This window comes from Labrus mixtus, chromosome 8 (assembly GCF_963584025.1).
Source record: "Labrus mixtus chromosome 8, fLabMix1.1, whole genome shotgun sequence".
In the NCBI taxonomy this organism is placed as follows: domain Eukaryota; kingdom Metazoa; phylum Chordata; class Actinopteri; order Labriformes; family Labridae; genus Labrus; species Labrus mixtus.
Genome location: NC_083619.1, coordinates 19,570,520 through 19,591,713, shown reverse-complemented (window position 1 = coordinate 19,591,713; position 21,194 = coordinate 19,570,520). Strand labels below are relative to the sequence as shown.

Below are 21,194 nucleotides of genomic sequence, written 5' to 3'. Positions count from 1 at the left end.
AGTGTTCAGTGTGTTTGCAAGTGCAGCCAAGTGCAGCCAAGTACATCTCTAACCACACCCGAAGTCAGACCAGGTGAAAGAAGCTAACGATCCATAAAAGAGCGCAGCAAAACAACTGCTTTGAAACTGCTTTGTGTAAATCTTTAAAACCATGATTAAAGTAGAACTATATATCTACAATAAAAATGTGTGTGTCTGTTAAACTGAGCACAAGTTGAATATAAATGGACTAAGCCTGAGTGGCAGTTATTGATGCTTAAACAGTGTCAGATAAAAAGGATAAAAAAATATAACTTGGAACGTCTACCAAGGCTAAATGCACGGAGATAAGAAGAAAAAATAAAGAACCAAAGTTTCTGGTGAGTTCTGAGTTGATGCGGAGGTTAAGTGGAACACAAACACACACACACACACACACACACACACGCACACAGGCACACACACACGCACACAAACACACACACACACACACACACACACACACACAGGCAGGCACACACAGGCACACACTGTCTGTTGCATAGCTTACAGCTCGTGTCAGTTACATAACAAGAGATGACAATTCCTCCCTAAAACATGAAGTGATTTTAACTTGAATTACAAGATGAAGCAGTCCATTACATTTTTCACACCCAGGATAAATGTGAACTTTCAGGTACAGTTTTAAAAAAAAAAAAAAAAGCGAGAATCTTGTTTTGATTGAACAAGCAAAGCAATTTATTTACAAACATACACAGGTCACAAGCGTCGCCCATGAGTCTTTCCTCGCCGAGTATTTTAGTGTGCATCTAAACGCAAAAGTCTTTGGGCTTGCAAAGAGGAAAAATTAAAATGATCAGCTCAGTCTATGATTTTTTTTTTATTGCAATTTACTTCAATGTTTTGATTCAACTCAAATAGCATGAAAACTAGGAACAGATTTTAAGGCTATTTTTCAAAGTGGGTCGCATAATACCGATTAAGTTACCTCTCAATACTCTGTGGTAATGCGTGCGACCGTTTTTAAGGTAATACAAGAAGAAATCAAGTCGAGATACATGCCAAATAAACACAATAATACTTTTCGGATTGGTCACAATTTGTTGATTTTTATAGTTCGACTGTTTTCAAAACCTCTTAAATTTGAAATCAACAAATTCTGATTCAAGCTGTATGCAAATATTTGATCCATCATTGATCCCTGTTTCATTCTCGTTAAGGATTTCCTCAGAGAGGTCAGAGATGGACTTTATTAAAGAGAAGAGTCCCTGAAGCCTGTAGGGACTTTTGCTTGAGGACACTTCAGCAGGAGAGCTCAGCACCTCCAGCTGAACCTGATCACTGCTTAATGGCATTTCTTCACTCAAACACCTCTCCAAAAGTGCCTTCCTGACCCAGATTAGCACTGTAAACGTGCTAGCAATACACTCTAACATAGAGCACAGGGAATTTCGACACTGATAAAAAAAGGGTGTGTGGACTGGGTTAGTCCATAGCAAGCATTTGAATGGTAGAAAATGAATGAAATACTTCAATGAAAATAGAAAGTCCCATCTGGTCTGCAAGCACCTTTGTACCTGTGTGTAAAAATGACTGTTAGTATTCATGCAGATGATTGTGGTGCCTGTGAACACAGCTTATTTCTTCGTGGTTGGTTCCACAGCTCAGTAAAAGTCTTAGAAAATGTCCCCCTTCCCCTTCTGTTTTGCAAAAAAGTGCACTTTTAAGACCATGACCTCGGGGAAATATGAGTCACTCTAAGGGAAAAAAAAACGTCCAGCCTAAAAACAGCCACTTAAAAGGCTTCTGTTTCATTTCTATGCCAGTCAGGAGGCAACCAATAAAATCAACGTTTATGAGAAGATTCATGAAAGTAATGATTAAAAAAAATGTTACAATCATTGGTTCCTTAAGCTGAAAAAAATAGTCCATCAGATTCAAAGCTCTCTTTATCAACAAGAGAGGTCTAAAATATTGAAAGCAAAGAAGAAGACGCGTGGAAACATGCAAACTAGAAAAACAACCAGTTTGCAGACGATACAACCCTTTCTTTCAGTGGTCCATGTAGTGATAATGAATGTAGAAGTCAAACAATGGAAAGAGTAAGTTCGGGAAATGTGGATCACTTTGGCTGATTTCATGTCTCTGAGAGGGAGGAGGCTGATGTCGGGTAGTGGCTGCAGGAGGTCGACTGATATTTCAGAGGGTGGTGAAGACTATGCGGGAGGATGGATGTCTTGGGAAGCGGAGGATCAGGAGGAGAACCTGCTTAGTTGTCCTCCTGATGGGTCACTAATGCTAGGAGGTCTGGACCAGGCGTCTGTAGTGGGGCATGACCTCATGCTCGGGCAGGTGCAGGTTGAACTCTAACGCCACGAGGACGGGGAACTCGAAGGCGATAAGCTCTCTGCGGTTCACCCGGAACCGCTCCTCCAGTTTCTGCCAGACGAAAAGGAAACGAGAGTTAAGACGCCTGTTTGGACAGACGCCTGAGGCAACCACCACGCTGTTCAAGCCAATGAAAAAAAACAGTAACAGAGTGTAAATGTTGAGCTGACTAGAAAGTCAACATCAACTAAATTGTGTTTTTTTTTTTTGCCAAAATGGTTAATGAAAAGGGGTTTAGTTAACCCCTTAATAATCCTTTATAAAAGAAGCACTCCAATTATTTTATGTAAAAAGCTCTACATTTAAAAAAAAAAAGAAAAGAATAAAGCAGTGACAATCTGCTTTGAGTCCAGTTTGTAAGCTACTTTTTAAATCAGTCTCTAGGATCCGGGCCCCCCCTTGAGGGAGGCACAACATATATATATCAGGGGGGGTGGAAGGCTTTGTCTGCTCCGAGGTCGTTCAAATAATTATAACGTTACAATCCAATAAGATACAAAACCATACACATTATTGTCTCCTTGGGGAAATTGTTCTCGGTCTCCATGTGCTAGACGCATTCCAAGACAAATTTTACCCAGGGGACAATAAAGTGCCCTCAGAGGTAGAGTCAGTACAAATGTTCTGTGCAGCATGTAAACACAACATACAAACTGAGTCCCTCTTCCTGGGCTCATTGTCCCCAGAAGCACACACCCACTGCGGGACTTAGCATGTATGTTTACTGCAAATTTCCTGAGAATGTTACATTTGTTGTCAAGAAGAGGGACATTTAGCAAAGCTAGCAGAAGCTAACCGGTCCTGGTGTTTTGGACCTGCCTGTCCAATAGAAAGCGTTCGCAGATGAAAGCCATCCCAAGGTGGTTTTTTTTCCAGCATTCTATCTTTTTCTGTTTGATGCCGACTTAAAAATAATTTAAACATGTTCAACCTAAAATGATTTTGAAAGAACTGAAAGACAAAAAACATCTTATCTTTCAGTGTTTGTACTTGTTTGTTAACCAAAACAAAGTTGGTTCATCAGGATAGTCCACGTATGTTGATGTGGTGGTCAGTTTCCAACATGTTTGATTCAGAAACTCACATCTATCAGCTGCTTGACTTCATGTTTTTTGAGATCACCCCCGATCTTGGCCGCCAGAAGGACACACGCTCCAGCGCAGAGTTTACGGTTCTGCTTGTTTAGTTTGCCTTGAAGAACGAGTTTCTCAAAGTAGACGAAAGCCATGGCCACTGTCGGCTCCTCATAGCCACATTCATCCTGGGCCAGCTTTCTTATCTCCCTTTTCAAGCTGCAGTGGCGTGGAAAAAAGAGAGAGAATGAGGAAGAGAAACAGAGAAAGAGAAAGGGGGAAGTTAACAAAAAGTGTTTTTTTTTTAATTAAGAAAACCTGCTTTCAAAAGAACAACCACGAGGTTGCCCTGACCGTTTTAAAATTTTGCAATCTTATGACTTTATTGAAATAAAACCATCTAAACACGAGACCCTGACCTACCCTAAATGTGAATGTTAATTACAAAACAGAAGATTTATATGTGCTTTCAACTAGCAGGTCCATGAAGGGTTGTCTTTTATCAGTTTTTTCCTTTTCTCTTGCTCTTCATTCTGTGTCAATCCTTGATCTGTGTCATTACAATATTGCAACATCTTTTTTTAACATTTTGACCTAAAACCAATGCAGAAGAGAAGAGACCCAGAACAAACCCATGCCTTGTTCAAGAGAGCATAATCTGAAAATAAACTGTTATTGCACTGTACTTCTTTATACTGAATTTTGGGCTTCTGCCTCTATTTGATAGACAGGATTGAGCATAGAGTCAGAAATCAGGGAGAGAGCGAGTAGGGAATGACAAGCAGGAAAGAAGCCACAGGTCGGATTTGAACCAGGGCTGCCCGCTTCGAGGACCACAGCCTCTGTACATGAGAGCGCACAACTAACCACTAGGTTACCCGCATTCCATATTTTACATTTTTGATTAGATACTTTTATTATAATTTTCAGCATGTTTATGCTCACAGATGATTTTTTTTACTAAATCAGTTTGTTATCTTGTAATAAAACAGATTTTTATGGGTTTTCCAGTCTATGATGATTCCCTAGAAAAGGAAAGTAAATTTGTAAATCGCTGTGGTTGTCAATAAGCTGTTGTATTCTAACATTCCTTCAATAAAAGAAAGGTGTCATGATATTCTCTATATTCACTTTGTGAAGCGATATTATTACTTATCCTATCATCACAGATCTATTTATTCTCAGTTTTCATATTTCTTCATGGAATTGTTTTTAAACAGAATGACTGTTCAAACATTCTTCTAGTAGTTACAGATCTCAGGTCGTTTCACGTTAAAATAAAAACACTCTGTACATATCTGTGTGTTTTACCTCCTAACTTTGCTGAGTGTGAGGCGTATGTGGGGGAATTTGTCCTTGAAGGTTTCGTTCATGTCCTTCTTGAGGTCAGAGGGTTTGACGTATTCGATGACCGTAGTCTGAAAAGAAAAAACCAGAGGAGGTGTCAAGAGAGGCCGCGTTTCAGCACCGAGCGAGCTGATTTCATCCTCGCACACCAGTGTTGGATTCCACCCTCTCGCAATGAGGCTTGGCAGAGAGCTGCTGTTACACATGACACTTAAAAGGATAAGTCGGGTAGAATTCTACATTCTCTTATTAATCCCCCCGACAAGACCAGCGCCAACAATGGATTGATCCCACTGACTCACACCCGGCTGTGTGTATCAACAAACACGGAACACCACTGCTGTCCAAATATGACAACACAGTCATATTTAGTGTGAGTCACACTGTTGCACTGGCCGACATGCTCCTTCATTACAATAAACATGGGCTCTGTGGTTTATTCTCGGTCAGTCCCACACACACCATCCTGCTGCTGTTATTACTTTCTTGTACACCAAATGTGTTTTAATCCTCCGCTGAACAGTCCCAGAAAAAAAATCATTATTTACTCCTGTTTGTTTGCTGTGTCAGCATTTTCTACACTTTTTGGCCTGACAAACACTCAGAGATGGATGAACACTATGTTGTTGTTGTTGTTTTTTTTATATTTTATATATATATATTTTTTTCTAAGCTTTTCCTGTAATAACCAAGGGGAAATAAACGTAATTGCTAACAGAGCATGTCTGCATCAGGCCCCTATTAAACAGTCTCTGGAGCTTGTTATAACATGCTATGAGTACCAGGAAGGTGAATCACATAAAATCTGGTTTAATGAGTGGCTGAGAGTTTGAGCTCAGTGTAAGAGCACATGATGCATTTCTTTAATTTTGTTTCATCCAGAATTAGTTCAAGATGTTCTAGAGGGAAAGAAGGAATCTTTGCTGCTAGGTATGCAGGGTAATTCTGAAAGTCCAAAAGTAACGAGCTGAAAGCGGACATACCTCTACCTAAAATAGCGGAGTATGACATACCTCCGTCAATAAATCAATTTTTACAGGGTGCATGTAAACAGGGAAAAGGACAATATTTAAATTAAATGGCCTGATGGAGCTATAATTGTCGCTCGACAACTGTGCATGTAAACAAACTGACTACACATAAAACATTACACCATGTTTTAAAGTCTGTGAGAATACTATAAATAGAGGTTGGTCTACATTTTTCATTGAACTGCATGAGTGTAAAAGCTAATTTTATCCCCAGGTGGAACTTGTAAGTTCACTTAGAGAGTCATGTCCTCAGCCTGTGTTCGACCAGTGAAATGCTGAGAATTCACTGGTTCCATTCCTGTAGTAAACACAATGGCCATTGTTGTGAGATGCTGGGTTTGTAATTGGAGGAAGAGAAGAAGAAAAAAACACATAGACTGGCCTTGTATAACCATTTCAACTATGTCAGTCCCTGCTGTGTATTCTGCCAGTCTGTGTAACAAAAACAGAGGTGGGAGTCTAGTCGGGTTTGTTTTTCTTTTGCAACCACGATAAAACATCCGTGCTTTTTCCGGAAATGTGTGAGAGTCACTACCTCAGAGACACAAATACAACTGTTGCTTTGTTTAATAACGCTTACTCACAACACTAGGATAAAGTATTCACTCAGGTCCCAGAGGGTGGGGGAGTTGCCCAGCCAGTGACCTTGCTGATTAGAAAAGTCTGAAACATCCTCCTGACTTCAAACACGACAACTGTCATGGCAGACATATTTTTTCGAGAATGTTTTTGTCCTTGGTTGTGATGGGAGAAATAAACACCGAAAAATCTCTCAACAATGACAAACATTAAAATGCTACAAATTGAAGGACATTTGAACAAAACATGTCAAACAGAGGTGCACGGTTTCAGCTAAAATATGTCCTTAACTTTTAACTTCGATCTTTCAGGAAAAAAATGATTCGCTTGTTTTTGTCAGTGTTGTTGTTGTTGTTGTTGTTGCTGCTGTCGGTGGTCATGTTGCGTTAGAAGCAGCTTGTGTGATTTCTCACCATGTAGGAAGGGAAGATGAGGACTCTCTTGTGTTTCCCACAAGGCCACTGAGGGTCATCTAGCAGATTTGGGTCGTACTCCCTCAAGTCTCCCAAATCATTCCCTGAAAAGCATGACGACAAAAACAGACACAAGCTGCAATTTAACATCTGCAGCTCATCATTTAAAAATGAAACGTTACCGATTCATGGAAAAAAAGGATTCCATAACATGCAACTGACCTGTGTCTATGCTGCTCTGGTTGCTATTGGCTCGGCCCAGGCTGAGGCTTCTATGGCTGGCGTTACGAGACTGAGAGAAGGACGAGGTGGAGTCGATGGTGTTTCTTCGACCCCCCAGCACATTAGTGGGATACAGGAACTGGGTGTAGGACACAGTCTGAAGACATGTGTGCAAGAAGTGAGATCTTCATTCCACAGAAGGCTATAAAGCTTGCTTGTACATATTTCCCCTCGAACCCACAGCTGCTGCAACAAGGACTGTAACCTCTGTAAATCAAACACGTACCCTGACTGCTCACCTTGTTTTGAAAAAAATTCAAGCCAGTGTAGCAGCTAGCAAACAACAAGCTATTGAGCTAGCTTAAGTGGTTTAAAAGATTCTCTCATTGGTAGGCTGTACCTAACCATAACCATAAAGCTCAAGAAGACACAGTTAGAAAAACTTCTTAGCATCATTAAGCATTTAGGGGGAAAGGTGTAGCTACTATGGTTAGCCAACACTTCAATTGTTTTATCTGCCACTTTAAAAAGCTACATGAGTAATTTGGTGATAAATAATTCAGAGGCATTCTTTTAAGCTAGCTTGGGAGAAAAACATGAAATATATCGTCCATATTTTAGACAGTTGAAAAATTTAATCTTGGCCATTTTTGGCACTTTCCTTTGGCCAAATACATTCACAAGGTAACTATTAAATGTAATCCATTATGATATCAATAATTTACCATTTTACCACTATTGATTTCTCACCTTTCCATCAGCTCCCAGCTCCACCCCTTCCAGCCCAATCACCATCTCTTTGGCACTGACGCCTCCTGACGGGTGCCGCTGACGCCCACCTTCCAGCTTTACATCCCTAATGAGCAGAATATCTTTAGAGCCATCTTTGAACAAAACACACGACAGCTTCTTTTTTTTAATTTTTTTTTTTTACTCCTTTTCCTTAACCATCCTGCTTGGGATTTTTCAATTTTCCAGCTCACCTCCACCTTGCTACCTCACAGATTGGCCCTTTATTGATCTGTACTCATCAGCTGGCCCAGTCTCTTCAATTGTCTTGATATGCACCCTGCTTTGGGTGCATATCAGGGCAGTCAGAAATAAAGAGCTCCCCCGGGAAGATGAATGGAGTACAGTGCCGTTTTGTTCTATTGAGCAAGTCTCTTTAGACTCAGCTGCTGCCTAAACAATGCCTGAAATGTCATACTACTGTGGGACATTTTCAAGAGGTCATTTGCAGAAGTAGAGAGAAGAAAACTGGAGATTGGAGTGTGTCAATGGAGAAAAAAGCGAGAGTCCTTGACCAGGCAATATTTGTATTGTTCAAATATTTCTGTACTTGGTGCATGCTCTAAGGAACGAACTGGAGACTGGGACGATTGCATGCAAACTCAACATCTTGTCCACATTGAGCCAAATTTAAATAGTTATTTTGTGTTTGGATTAGAGGATAAAACGCAACATCCATAAAAGCAGAAAACTTAATAGGAAAATATGATAATTAAAATAAACATCGGTTAGTGCTTTGGTTAAACTTTGTTTGAGCATATTAGGTCAGTGCAAACGGAGGCTAATGAGAGTGTGCAAGAAAGATTACATGCTCACAGTCCACTTCATTCACACTCATCCATTATGAATAGCTGTAGCCAAATAGGTAACGCATGTGAAAAAACTCTCATTATTTCAGATTAGGGATCAAATGATTGGCGGGAAATTAAAAAAGCCAAAATGTAGGGCAGCTGTTCCGCTGCATTTTATCTATAGCAGCGAATTGCTCTTGCATTAGATTTGAAATCGAGGCAAGGATACAGAGATATCAAAATAGCCACCGGAGTTTGTGAAATAATAATTTCAGCCATATTTTAGTTCTATAATTTAGTTACGGCAAAAGACATGAAAGAGTAAGACTATCGTGTTGTTCTACTCCTCTCTTGTCTGTCCTTGCTCTGTCTTTCTTTCTGTTTTAAATGGTGTCCAGATAATTGAAGAGAGGACAGAGTGGGCCCTCACGTGACTCTCAATCGTGTTTTGATGACATGCGGGTCCACTCTGTTTAAATGAAAGCAGTGTTATCTGGTAGACAAGGCAAGTCAGGACACAGAGATCCCCGGGCATCAGACGTCTTACAGAACAGTGGAGATCAAATTAATAAAAAAAAGGGGGGGTGGGGGGACATATTACACAGAAAGCTTGCTAGGGATAGAGCTTTTTCTACTAAGCCAACCACAAAATAAATTATTTTACTTCAGTCTGCTGAGAATAAAGAGAAATTGAAGTAAATCAAAAGAACAGTAGACATTTCTTAGTAACATGCATGAATAGGAATCACAGGCTTCAAACATCTGAATGTTAGCAGTGTTATTAAAAGAGTGATTATCATGCCCTGCCAAGTGTTTCTAAATCTAGCATCAGGCAAACTGAGAATGAATATGACCAGAAGTAAAAGAATCTGAACCCCTACCAAATACTTTACAGCTCACATAAAACTGTTTTAGGGTTTGATTCACTTGCTTGAAATAATATTCCCCAACAGCCTGGCCCCGAATCCACCCATTAAACTAGACTCACTGCTGCATTATACTTTATTATTCCCTGTGAGGGGAGTTTGACCTCTGCATTTGACCCTTCTAACTTTTCACAATGAAAGCCAACTCCAAATACACTCATTGCCAGTTAGCCTTGTCTTTTAAGGTCAGTAACTAAAGTTCACTGAATAAGGAAACCCATGCCAACAGAGGCAGAGCATGCAACGGCAACACAGAAAAGTCAGAGATGACGCTAGTGAGTTTTGAATCCAAGATTATATGGCGGTCCAGGAAAGTGATGCCCTATAAAGAGACGCCCAATTACACTTAAAATTTAAATCCAGTCTGTAAATGTTTCCCTGAATGAGTGTGACGCACGAGTCGCTGTGGCTGCGATGTTGTCCGAGCCGTATATCTACACCGTGTTTACATGGATGGGACGGCCGGCAGGCTCATCCCCTTGCATATAAAAACTGTTCGAGTGAGTGACTATAGAAAAGACGAATAACATACTGTAGTCACTGCTTATTTGAATATCACATCATGTGTTTTTAGATCATGGTCAATTTGAATGCAATGAGAAGCTACGAGCAAACCAAAGAGCGCTAACATTAGCCTGCTAACACAACAATGCAGCTCGGGACAAAGACAATTTAGCTTTTCTAAGCTTAACGCTTAGTGCTTAATCATGGTACGTTCCACTTTGATAACTCCTTTGTGTCGACGCGAGGGGAGAGGGGTTGGCGGTGTGTCGCTGGAGGAGAGCGGAGGATTCAGCGTGGCGGAGGTGTCACCAAACAGCAGTTTGTTTTGGTTTCATGCTGGTGCTCAAGGGCGACATCTACTGGATCAAAAAGTTGAACATTCTTCCTTTAACTCTTTGCAAGATGGCAAGTTATTCTTTTCCCATCAAAATCAAACTATTTCTTTCAGTTTCACTATTTACTAGGCTAACTGTAGGTCCCTATAGGTTTTTTTTGTGACTGCGCTTAATTTGGTTTTATTTGTTCATGGGGCTGTAGTAATTGTAGTATTAATACGGATAAATGAACTAAGAGGAAAGAGAGAGGAAAAGAAACATGCAATCAGCTGCTTTGGGACAAGTAATCTAATAAAGTATATAACATTTGACAGAGGGAGCTAAAGTCTGACTGTAAATTGTTAATTAGCAGCAAAATAGTCAAATGTCCACATTGGATAACCCCAGGCGGGTTATTAACCCTTGACCTTGCAATGATTGGCTGGCTTAGGTTATTCCACGAACAGATTCAGTCTTTTATGCACTTCACTAAGCCCCAGTGTGAAGCCTTTCTGCCTCTGCATTGTATTCTCTGGTGTTTATCTGTCCCCTTTCTCTTTCACTTCCTCCAAAACACACCGTTTCATGTGACCGAGGGACTCAGAACCAAGGCTGTACCAGAGCCATTGCCATGCAAACCAGGCGGGTTAGGTTACAATAACACTGAGCGGTATTCTGCTTTGAAAAAAGCAAAAACATTGAGCAGAAAAAGCCATTTGTATTTTAGCAATTAGCACCAATAGATGGAAACTATGAGGTGCTGAATAAACAAAAAAGTTTGATTACAAAAAAAGGTTGTGCACGCAACAGAAGCTCCAGTCTTCCAGCATCGCTGACAATTAGACAAAAGACAAAACATGACAATAACTAACTCTTTAGTCTTTAAGAGCAGGAACCCCACGAAGATGAAACGTAAACGCTAAACAGCAAAGCTAGCGACAGATGCAACAGAAAAAAGGGTTGACTTGAACAACAAGGATGAGAGCCCAAAAGCCACCGAGGCCTTTATGAAAAAAGCAACACGGACAACAAGAATTGAGTTGAGCTACAATATAGTTTAGATATGTATAAAAATCATAAAAAAAACAATAACCCAATTAATCCCACAGTTAAACAGATTATTTGACTTTAATGATAAAAAAAATGCATCCACCAAAACCAACCCTTAGAGATGTATGCACCAGTCAGAGGACAGTACATCCAAAGAAAAAGAAGGTATGAAAAAAACAAAGGGAAAGAGGGAGGCACAGGCTGGAGGAGGTTACAAAGTTCGGCATGCTGTAGGATACATACCCTGCTTGGCTACAATCTCGATAGGGCAGGACAGAAAATACACTATAGAAGGATCTTCTGCCACTGATAAGGACTATCCTAAAAAAACAAAAATGGTAAACAAGCTAATCAATATCTATGTGACAAGATCCACAGATTCAAGTTGGAGAGAGTGTGCAGTAAACATAAGAATGAAGAGAATGAGCAGAAACATCAGTATGAGTGTGTTGTTGGGCTCTGTGGTGTTGTGTTGTAGAACATGTATTCAGTGGTTTGGGGGCAACAATGATGCATTTTTGTTACAAGATGTCATAAACTTAAGCTAGCTGTTTTTAGCTATTAGCTTTTTTAAGCGAAACTAGCTTGTACTTGTGTAATCATCTCTACAGTATCCAATGTTTCCAACGACCAGATATCAAAAGTGAATAGCATAACTTCAAATTACCGGTACTTTGTTTAAAAGATTCAACTCACATGGTGACAATTACAACTCTGCCAAAGTAAACAGCAGGACATAAGGACACAAGAGCCATGTGTCTGGATATGAGGACAAACAACATATCTATCAGGTGACTCGGTTTAACAACTCATCTAGATGGAACAGATAAAAGATCAACTGTTCCAGCTTACACACGAATCTGCTTCTTTAAAATAACCAAACACTGAATAAATAGAGGTGAAGACTGAAGTATTTCCTCCCTCTAATAAAACAATGCAGCTGAAACTATATTTCCTCCAAGAGGACAACAACTAAACTTTCCATTTAACCTTCCTGGAAAAAATGGGCAAACTAATTAAGACTTTAAATATAAAGAATGTAACACTCCTGCTGCTGCTGAAAACCAAAGGGTCTGTTTGAACCAGAAACACTTTCTAGGAGTCCTAGCTTTGATTAAGCAACCATCTATTATTAAGTTACATTCTGCAAAAAGTGTAAAGCGTAACACAACACTGTGCCAATTCATTTGTATTTAAGGATTTAAGGATTTGTGTGCTGCATACATGCTCATGAAAAGAGTGACACTAAATGAGCTTTAGGTGATTGATGGTGCAGATTCCCATTATTCCAATGATGATCAAATAAAGATAAAAAAAAAATACAATTAGATTAACCTGTGTATTCTCAATCAATAACATTTCATTAAGAAGTGAGAATGGCATGCTGTGAATGGACCAGCCCTGCTTAACTACGATGTGGCCTGTAATGTGAGAAACAAGCAAACTGCAGTGCATTGACTGGGGCAGCCTGCCATTATACACTCAGGACTTGTATTGACTAAGAGCTGGCGTTGTTTGCTTTCATACCTTCCATTGCGCATATCATGTTGCCTCAAGTTCTTTATGAAGTGGATCTTCTTGACGCTCTTTGGTCGGGGTGAACCCGATAGGGTCCGGCATCTTAAATGGGAAACAAACAGCAAAAAGTAAGCCACAAACAAACAAACAAAATATCCTGATACTTTGCTTGTGGGATACAGCACACTGAAATGTGAAATGACTCCGTTGATGCATTAAATGTTACAGCATAAAGTCTGAATGTGAACTGTGTTTCTGTGCAGTTTACTACCTTCGGAGGGGAGCATTTTCCTCAATGTCCTCTAGTGTTTCAAGTGACGAGCGCTGAGAGATGAGTCTTCGTCTGAAGAGGAGAAGTTCAAAGTTAGGAGATTTAAAGAGACATCACAGATAAAATAACAACACAGGACTAACTGCCTCTCTACTAAAAAGATATTCATAAAAGACAATTTTGGCAAATTGATGAATACTTTTTGTGGGTTTTTTTTTGTTTTTGACTAACACATGGCTCTGCAAAGCAATTTGATTAAAAGGGCACACCACTAAATCAAAGTCAATTAGACAGCAACACCTAGAATGGCAAGAGTGCACATTGAAAATACATCTATTTTATCAACATATGTGCAGTGTAGTTTATAAAACAATGGATCAGCATTCAGAAACAGTGTAGGGAGTTTCAACCAAACCATAATCAAATTTTCAATCTGGTTGACTTAAAAAAATACATTTGATTTCAATATGTAGAATAAAAGATAATGATTTCTAAATTGAACAATTTTATGGAAAATAATCTTAGCCTGAGAGTTTCACCATGAAATCAATGCAAACCTTTGATACTTGAACCTTTGATGGACGCATTTTGATTGGAACTCAAAAAGCATAAAGCCCGTTACCCAGCCCTTGACTACAGTGTATGTGTGGTCTTGAATGGTTTTGCGTGGGGAAAGGTCAAACACTGGTTTAAATTATCACCAGTGTCTGTCTGTATGTTCTGCAGTTAATTTACAAAAACAAGTCTTGGCCGGTTTAGTTATGACCATTTATCATCGCCACTGTTGGGCCTGTGTGGTCAATGATCACTCTTCAATCTTCAAATCACAGAGACTTTTCTCCTGGATCAGAGCGGCTAAGAGGATAATAATCTGGCTCCGCGAGCACTTTGTGTAACACATTTTGTCACAGATGGCCTTTATTTCACACTTTGGTTGCACGACTCAACAAGCTAAGTCTGCTGGACCTCGTTTATATGATCGGCTGCCAGTTTAAGAAACAAACCCACATGTGATAGCTAAGTGTGCATGAGCTGTTCCAAAATTAGGTTGTAATTGAATGTTTAACACCACAACAACAACATAATCCAACTCATTAGTCAGCCTTACAAAGTTGCCGGATTTAGGGTTGAGGAAATGGATGCGTTGGTTGTAAAACAAAAAAAAAAGGAAATGGTGCAAAAGGGCTCGGTCTGTCATCAAGTTCTTAATTTATCTGCAATCTCTAACTACTTGGCAAGTTTGGATACAATAAAATGACTGTTCACACTGTGTGTCATCTTGAACTTTTTTCACAAGGCAGAATGTGTAGTTGAAGCTGTAGGTCCTGCAGCATTCAGACAAGCTGACACATGACCCGCTCGAACCCCTCTTCACTGAGTATTTCAGCCAGAGGGGGAGGCAGAGGAGCGTAAAGAGCGTAAAGAGAGTGTGTCTGGTTAATGAATGACAAAGCATGAGGACAGATTAACAAAAGATGACTCTGTCCTTGAGGATCTCCTGGGGTTTAAACCAACAAAAGCTGAGTGAACACTGTATAACTGAGGAGACGAGGGGAGATAAGTGTTTACATGAGGAGCCAGACTGTTGGAGCACACGAGACCATTACTTTGGCTAACCCTCTGCACTGTAAATGATGACCCTTATGGTCATGAAGTGGAAGGAAAAACTCAAACTTGATTTGAATGTGAACATTTTTTAAGCTGTAACAATGAGCAGTTGCTGCTAATGGGAGTCAAAAGGGTCATTACGAGGGGGCGTAACCTCTGCCAGAAGGTCAGGCGAGTGAGATCATGTGATTTATGGCGTTGCATCATTCCTCTCCTCCTGTGACAACCATGAAAGATGGATTGGTAGGATAAGGATCTGAGACTACAGGCAGTCTGGAAGGACAGGCTTGTAGTTTTCCTGCTGCATCATTGGATTCCTTAAACTACTTTATTTTTTTTTTAAAAAAGCTTTTCGACCAATCCAATTACAAATATTTTTTTCCAAGGTGTCATCTATCTGTATCTTGATGTATTTAGAGGGGAAATGGGATGTTGGCGTGGAAAACAGGCCTAAGCTAATTTAGCTAAGTAAAAATCACTTCATTCAAGTCCAGGTCTGAGACTCAGTGTCCTTCTAGCTGCACTAACCAATACTGTTAAGTGAACAATGGATCAAGTGTGTATTGTCAGTAAAAGTAACAAACCCACAGATAATTATCGTGCAAAATTGGTGCTCTCCTTTGCAATACAGGAGGTTTCTTTGTATTGGTTTTATATCCTACAGCTTTCAGATAAAGAGGGCCAAAAAGCTCTGACAGACCTTCTGAGTGCTATCAACCTGAAGCCCAAAACAACAGCAACACAGTTAGCACCTAGCTGGTAAACACAAATGGTGCATTTAGCAGCTTAAAAGCTAAATACTAATCTAAAACAAAACAGAACTAAAAGAACACAATACTTCAGTTTTATGTGTCTCCTGGACGTGTAAATATGTAGGCCTGAATAGTGTTCATTTTGAACTCGGAAGTTGAAAATTCCAAGTTGCCAGTGTGATCCATCATCAGGAACGCAGCCTGAAGTCGGATAATTCAACATGGCTGCTACGTGCATCAACAGTAAAGTTGAAGTTGTACACTTGTGTCTTCGGCAACTTAGTCTTGTTTTAGTTTAATTAAATTGATCACACAGATAGTATTGTGTAAGTTCTATTTGTGGTCATGTGACTTTTGCCCCCGAACTCTCAGGTAGTGTGTTGTTATCGCCTTGTATTGTATTATGAGCTAACAAAACAAAGGTACCAGTAAAACATTTGCTATATGCTAATGGACACAGAAAGAGTTACTATTTGCTGTAATCATTCCCCTTGACCCTACTGACACGCTGCTACTGATTCATAACATGCAGCTACTGATTATTTTTTTTTTTTAAGATTTATTTTTGGGCTTTTTGTGCCTTTATTGTAGGGATAGGATAGTGGATAGAATCGGAAATCAGGGAAAGAAGTCATTTAAGGATACCTTTCCGATAGAAAAGGACAGCATGTCATTAAAAGTAATGCATGAACACCAAGATTCCTTCAAGTGTTTGTGTCGTCGTGTCGGCTTGTCCCCCCACCCCCCCAACGCTGTAAACCTAGGGGAAACACTGACATGAATAGAGAAGGTTTATTGTTTTGCCCAAGACTAAAAATGGGGCAAATATTATGGCCTCATTAATAAAAAGTCCCACTTTTACAGACAATATTTAATGGCAGAGCTGCACAAGAAGGATGGTAAGCAAGACAAAGAAGGAAACTTTGAACCTTGAGAGGCACTTGATTCATTTAAACTTGGGCTGAACGTTTGCAGAAAAGGAGTAATGTGTACATTTTGTCTCACCTCTTACAGTGCCAAGACAGTTAGCTTGCACAGTAGAAATGGTTGAGCACTACCTCTAGATTATATACCTCTATACTACTATATGATCAAACAGACAGGAATTTTATATTTAAACAAAAAAAAATCTGTTGCCAAAATATGCAAAGATTGTTACAAAGAATTGCTTTATCTGCATTAGAGAATGAATCATCTTTTAATTCACCAGTTTGGCCAAAGGGCATGTTTCCATTTGTAAAGACAAAAGTGAACAGTAAGGACTTTGATCCAGGTACTGTAGATGAACAGCAGTGGTCGGACGTGTTATCACTGCAAAAGATGTTTTCCAGGCCGGTACAGATCCTGGAAACAATAACACAAGCCAAGCCACTCATTCACCTCAGACAGCACTCTGAAAAGCCAAGGAACAGTCAGCTTTTACCCAGTTTGACCTTAACAAGGTCAGAAGCTTCAAAGGAACCTCAGAATAAATCAGCAGCTCAGGAGCAACAAGTTTCCCTCAGTATCTGTGACACAGTTCCTGTCATTGTTGCCTCCAGTCATTTGATTTCATTTAAATATGCTTCATAAATGGAACCCGTGTCACAGAACGCCATTTCTCCTGCAAACACAAAGCCACACTCTCGCAATAAAAATGTTGCAGAAAAAAAGCTATTGATAACCCTGCCCAGAGGTACCATGCAATGGAGCTATAAAACTCAAGTGGACTGTTTAGATGTGGAGAATAAACAGTTTCACACGTACACCCAGTTGGCAGTACGCCACTGGACATAGTCTTTCATTTTGCTGGAGAAACACCGAGTGGAAATAAACGTAACGTTCTGGCTTCTTCACAAAAACACGGCCAAGGAAAACGGAAATGTGATTATTCAGATAAAGTAAACCCAAAAAAAATAAAGAAGCCAATCTAGCAGATCAGAATACTGAAGAACACTACAAATAGGATGCTTAAAATAGTCCTTTGTGTATTCCAGTAATACTACAGTACAGAACATAACAAGTTATGATGTTATAATAATAATAATAATAATGTATTTTAAAGCAAATCTCAAAGTGCTACAATTTTGAATAAGAGCATTCAAGCAACATCTAAAATCAAACGAGTTCAAAACTAATGTGGATATTTCACTCCAGAGTCCAACTCCAAATTGCATCAAGTTGATGTGTTTTGCTTCTTCACCATGACCTCAGCAAACAACAATCGACCTCCTAACCAGAAGTATGTGACCCAATCACGCAAAACACCACAGGACCATTATGATGGCTTGTGCTGCTTGTTTTGCAGCCGCAGTCTCTGCTTCTTCATGCTAAAAAAAAAAAAAAAAAAGATCTTGTAAAGTATGTGAGATTGCACTCACAAAAGGTGATGGGAATGTTAATTAAAAAAAAGGTTGTGTGAGAGGATGCAACCTGTCTATGTTTAAGGTGAAAAGAATGGAATGAAAATAGCTATACACCTTTGGCAGACCAGGCCTGGTGGTTAGAGGAATGCTATTTTTAACGTTCAGCTCTTGGCATGCTGATTCATGATAGATGAAGGCTGAGGAGGGGAAGGAAGGCTGAATAAGAAATCAACCATCACTTCATGCATTAAGTTCAGCCCAGGAGATGGTCTTAAGCAGTTCTGGCCTCATAGAGTCTATTCTGGCAGCACATCAGAGGCTCTGCTACTTCCTGAATAGGAGCAGGACTGAGGGCCAAAAGTCTAAGGGGAAAGTGTGTGTCTGATGCCCCCTGGGAGAGGAAGTGGAGGACAGAAAAATAAAGAGCCGAGAGCCAGGCTGCTTCTCAGAAAGCCTGGGCATTCTGCCTCTCCCCAGCCAGGGACCTCTGGACACGTTTCTACCAGCTGCCCTCGGAAAACAAACCCGGCACTGTGCACAGCACTGGTCTGTCTGCTCGCCGGTGGAATATGGCCACGCTCCATCAACAGGTTGCTTACTCTTCAACATTAGAATTCATTTTTGCATGGATGTCCTCCAAGCACATTCCTAAAGCAGGACACAGTCAGGGTTTAACAACTTCATTATGTGCAAACCGAATGAGTTGCCAGACATGCAGCACTGTGGCAGGGTATTAAACCTCAAACTTATAATTTGGTTAAAAACTGAAATGTGTCAACTAGTACGAAGAAATGGAAGCTGACAAAACGCCTACTTTAAGTTAACACATCCACGATTGCTATTCAACTGGTATAACACAAGAAAGGCCTCTGTGGTGATTAATAGCTAATGTAAACTTTATTCCAGTCTTTTATTTGATTCAACTCTATTTTAATAAAGCTGAAGAAAAGCAAAGAGTTTACATGCGGGGTTCCTGTTGTTTCCAAACCTATGAACCATGCTTAACTTAAGAGTTACATAACTTCAGTCATTTCTCATGTTTCCTCAAAAAGTACAGATCAAGATTTTTCGGAAGCTATTAGTCCTGGAGTGCAATTTCCATCAGTTTAGGAAGGGAACTAAATGCTCAATGAATGTCTCGGTATAAAGAGGAGCTTCCTGAAGAGTCTGGCAGAGGCAGCAGAGCGAGGAGAGGATTTGGGAAAGAGAGGAGCTCTGAATAGATAGCAGAGAGGGGGGGGGGGATTTGACAGCAGGTTCTGACAGTGAGAGGACCATGAGAAGAGTGTTACTGACAGCTTTCGTGGTGCGAGGTCAGACCCACCGAACTCCACACGAAGGCGGAATGGAAAAAAAAGGGCAAATAAACGGCTTGCACATGCTGGATCGACGAGCCCCTTGTTGGATACGTGTAAGAACAGGGGAGTTGAGTTACATGATGTTTACGGCGGAGAAGGCAGCAGGTGTGGGGAAGGCTTTACATTGACATTCACAAAAAATAATTTGAATTGTTAAATTTGAAATAGAGCGTGAGAGAATGTGAGCAAGTGGAAACAAGAAAGAAACAAAGACTAATGAGGTGTGCGGCTGAGTTCTCGCTCTGGGGGAACTAGGTTACAGCTCCACAGCTGCTGGACCTGAGATCTGACTGGATCGATCTGTCTCTGTGAGTCATAAGGCTAAAAACACCTGCATGGAGCAAATACACAATCCAGCTGGAATTTGATGCTAAGAACCAAAAGTACCTTTTCGAAACATAGTGTGAGAGATGAAACTGCAAGAAAAGTGTTCCAAGAGTTCATTCATCCACGGCACTGGTGAATGCGGTTGAGAAAAGGGAACATTAAGACGCTTAATCTAACTAATGTTCCTAACAAAGTTGTATTTGACATCAACATTTCAACAAGTGAACCAATAATCTGGGTGCTTTTGAAGGCGGATCGAGATCATCTAAAAGAGAAACATCAAAATGCAACAGATGATCTTAAAGGCTGAATCATAATGGAGCTATAACAGTGATGAACATGGTTTTGATGGTTATATAAAAGGAAACATTTTGTCTGCATAACCTATTTTGACAAACATGCACGAGGACTGACTGCTGCAGCATGCTTATAGTTGTTTTAGTTGAGTTCTTGTTTGCTTGCTATGATAACATCAGCGTGCAGTTTAACGACCTGACTGTGCACATCCTGCAGACAAGCTTGCACCTTTAACACCCTCGTTACACCAATCACACTGACTGTAGCCTACATGTTTCCAAACACTAGACAGTAAATAAGAATCCTTATTCACAAGGTTACCTTGACCTCTGTAGCTCTATTGCAGAGTTTGCGATCTGTCCTCCCTCCAGGCAGTAGTTTTGGGAGGTTTGCCTGGAGTAGGGGGCAGGAAGGATTCCCTGAGTGTACGTCTGCAGCCTCCCTCTTGTCGAGGCAGGGACCGCGGAGAATGGCGAGCTGAACGTCGAGGGCAAGAAAGCGTCTCCCTCCGCGTCTGCGCCCGCCGGGGAAGCGGCGGGACCTGTCCCAAAGCTGGCCCGAGTGTTGGCGAGGAGAGCCTGGTTTGCAAAGGCGAGCGCCTGGGCGGCGGTGGTCGCCGCTGCGGCCGCAGCAGCAGCAGCAGCGGCTCCAGCAGCCCCGTACGCCGAGCGCTCCGGAGAAACCAGGCTCTGTCTAGTCCTTGCTTCGAGCGAGTTCTCCTCCTCTGCTTGATTGTCTGCATCGTCTTGCACGGGTCGTCCATCTAGAGAAATGTTGCTGAGAAAAGACAACGCCGCCTGTCTCCTCCTCGGGTCTATGCGTTTCCGCGTATGCTCAATACTGGAGTGCTTGATCTGTAGCGTGGCTGTGGATGTGTTGCTGCTCGTGGCAGCCGCCATGGTCCACTTCCAGAGATCCGAGTCCCCGCAGCAGCGATCTTACCTTTCTGACATGAATACTGTGTGGATCGTGCTTGTGTTGGTGAATGGCACTGGCCTGTCTTTTAAGTACATGCGTTTAACTGGGTGAAAACAGGGAGGTCACGTGTGTGCAGTATTGTGGCAGTACAGGGAAAATTTGGACCAATGAGCTGTCAGGAATACATGTGTGTTTTTTTCCACCTTTCCTGTCTGATGAAGCCTGTTCTATTGCTATAGCTTTTCTGACAGTAATTGACAAAATTACACAAACTAGACTAAAATCTCAAAAACAGACGAACCTGCACAATAGTATATAACCTAATAATAACAACATTGTATCAGTTTCCATTAATTGTATTCATAGGAGTCACATTTATCTATTATCTATACGC

The 21,194-nt window shown here is 40.7% G+C and overlaps 1 protein-coding gene across 2 annotated transcripts; it reads right to left on the bottom strand.

Annotated features, from left to right (window-relative positions):
• Positions 1–913: 913 nt before the first annotated feature.
• cables1 (Cdk5 and Abl enzyme substrate 1) lies at positions 914–20,926 on the bottom strand. Of its 2 annotated transcripts, XM_061044957.1 has the most exons (10): positions 20,204–20,926; positions 13,196–13,267; positions 12,934–13,026; positions 11,650–11,727; positions 7,783–7,888; positions 7,033–7,189; positions 6,811–6,914; positions 4,752–4,858; positions 3,452–3,659; positions 914–2,418 (listed from the first exon to the last, which is right to left on the bottom strand). In XM_061044957.1, the coding sequence occupies exons 1-10, from the start codon at positions 20,779–20,781 to the stop codon at positions 2,278–2,280; spliced, it is 1,644 nt and encodes a 547-aa protein (XP_060900940.1). In that variant the 5' UTR covers positions 20,782–20,926; the 3' UTR covers positions 914–2,277. The 2 variants fall into 2 exon arrangements, with proteins under 2 accessions (XP_060900940.1, XP_060900941.1); XM_061044958.1 differs by lacking the exon at positions 11,650–11,727 and having other exon boundaries at positions 20,204–20,925.
• Positions 20,927–21,194: the final 268 nt, after the last annotated feature.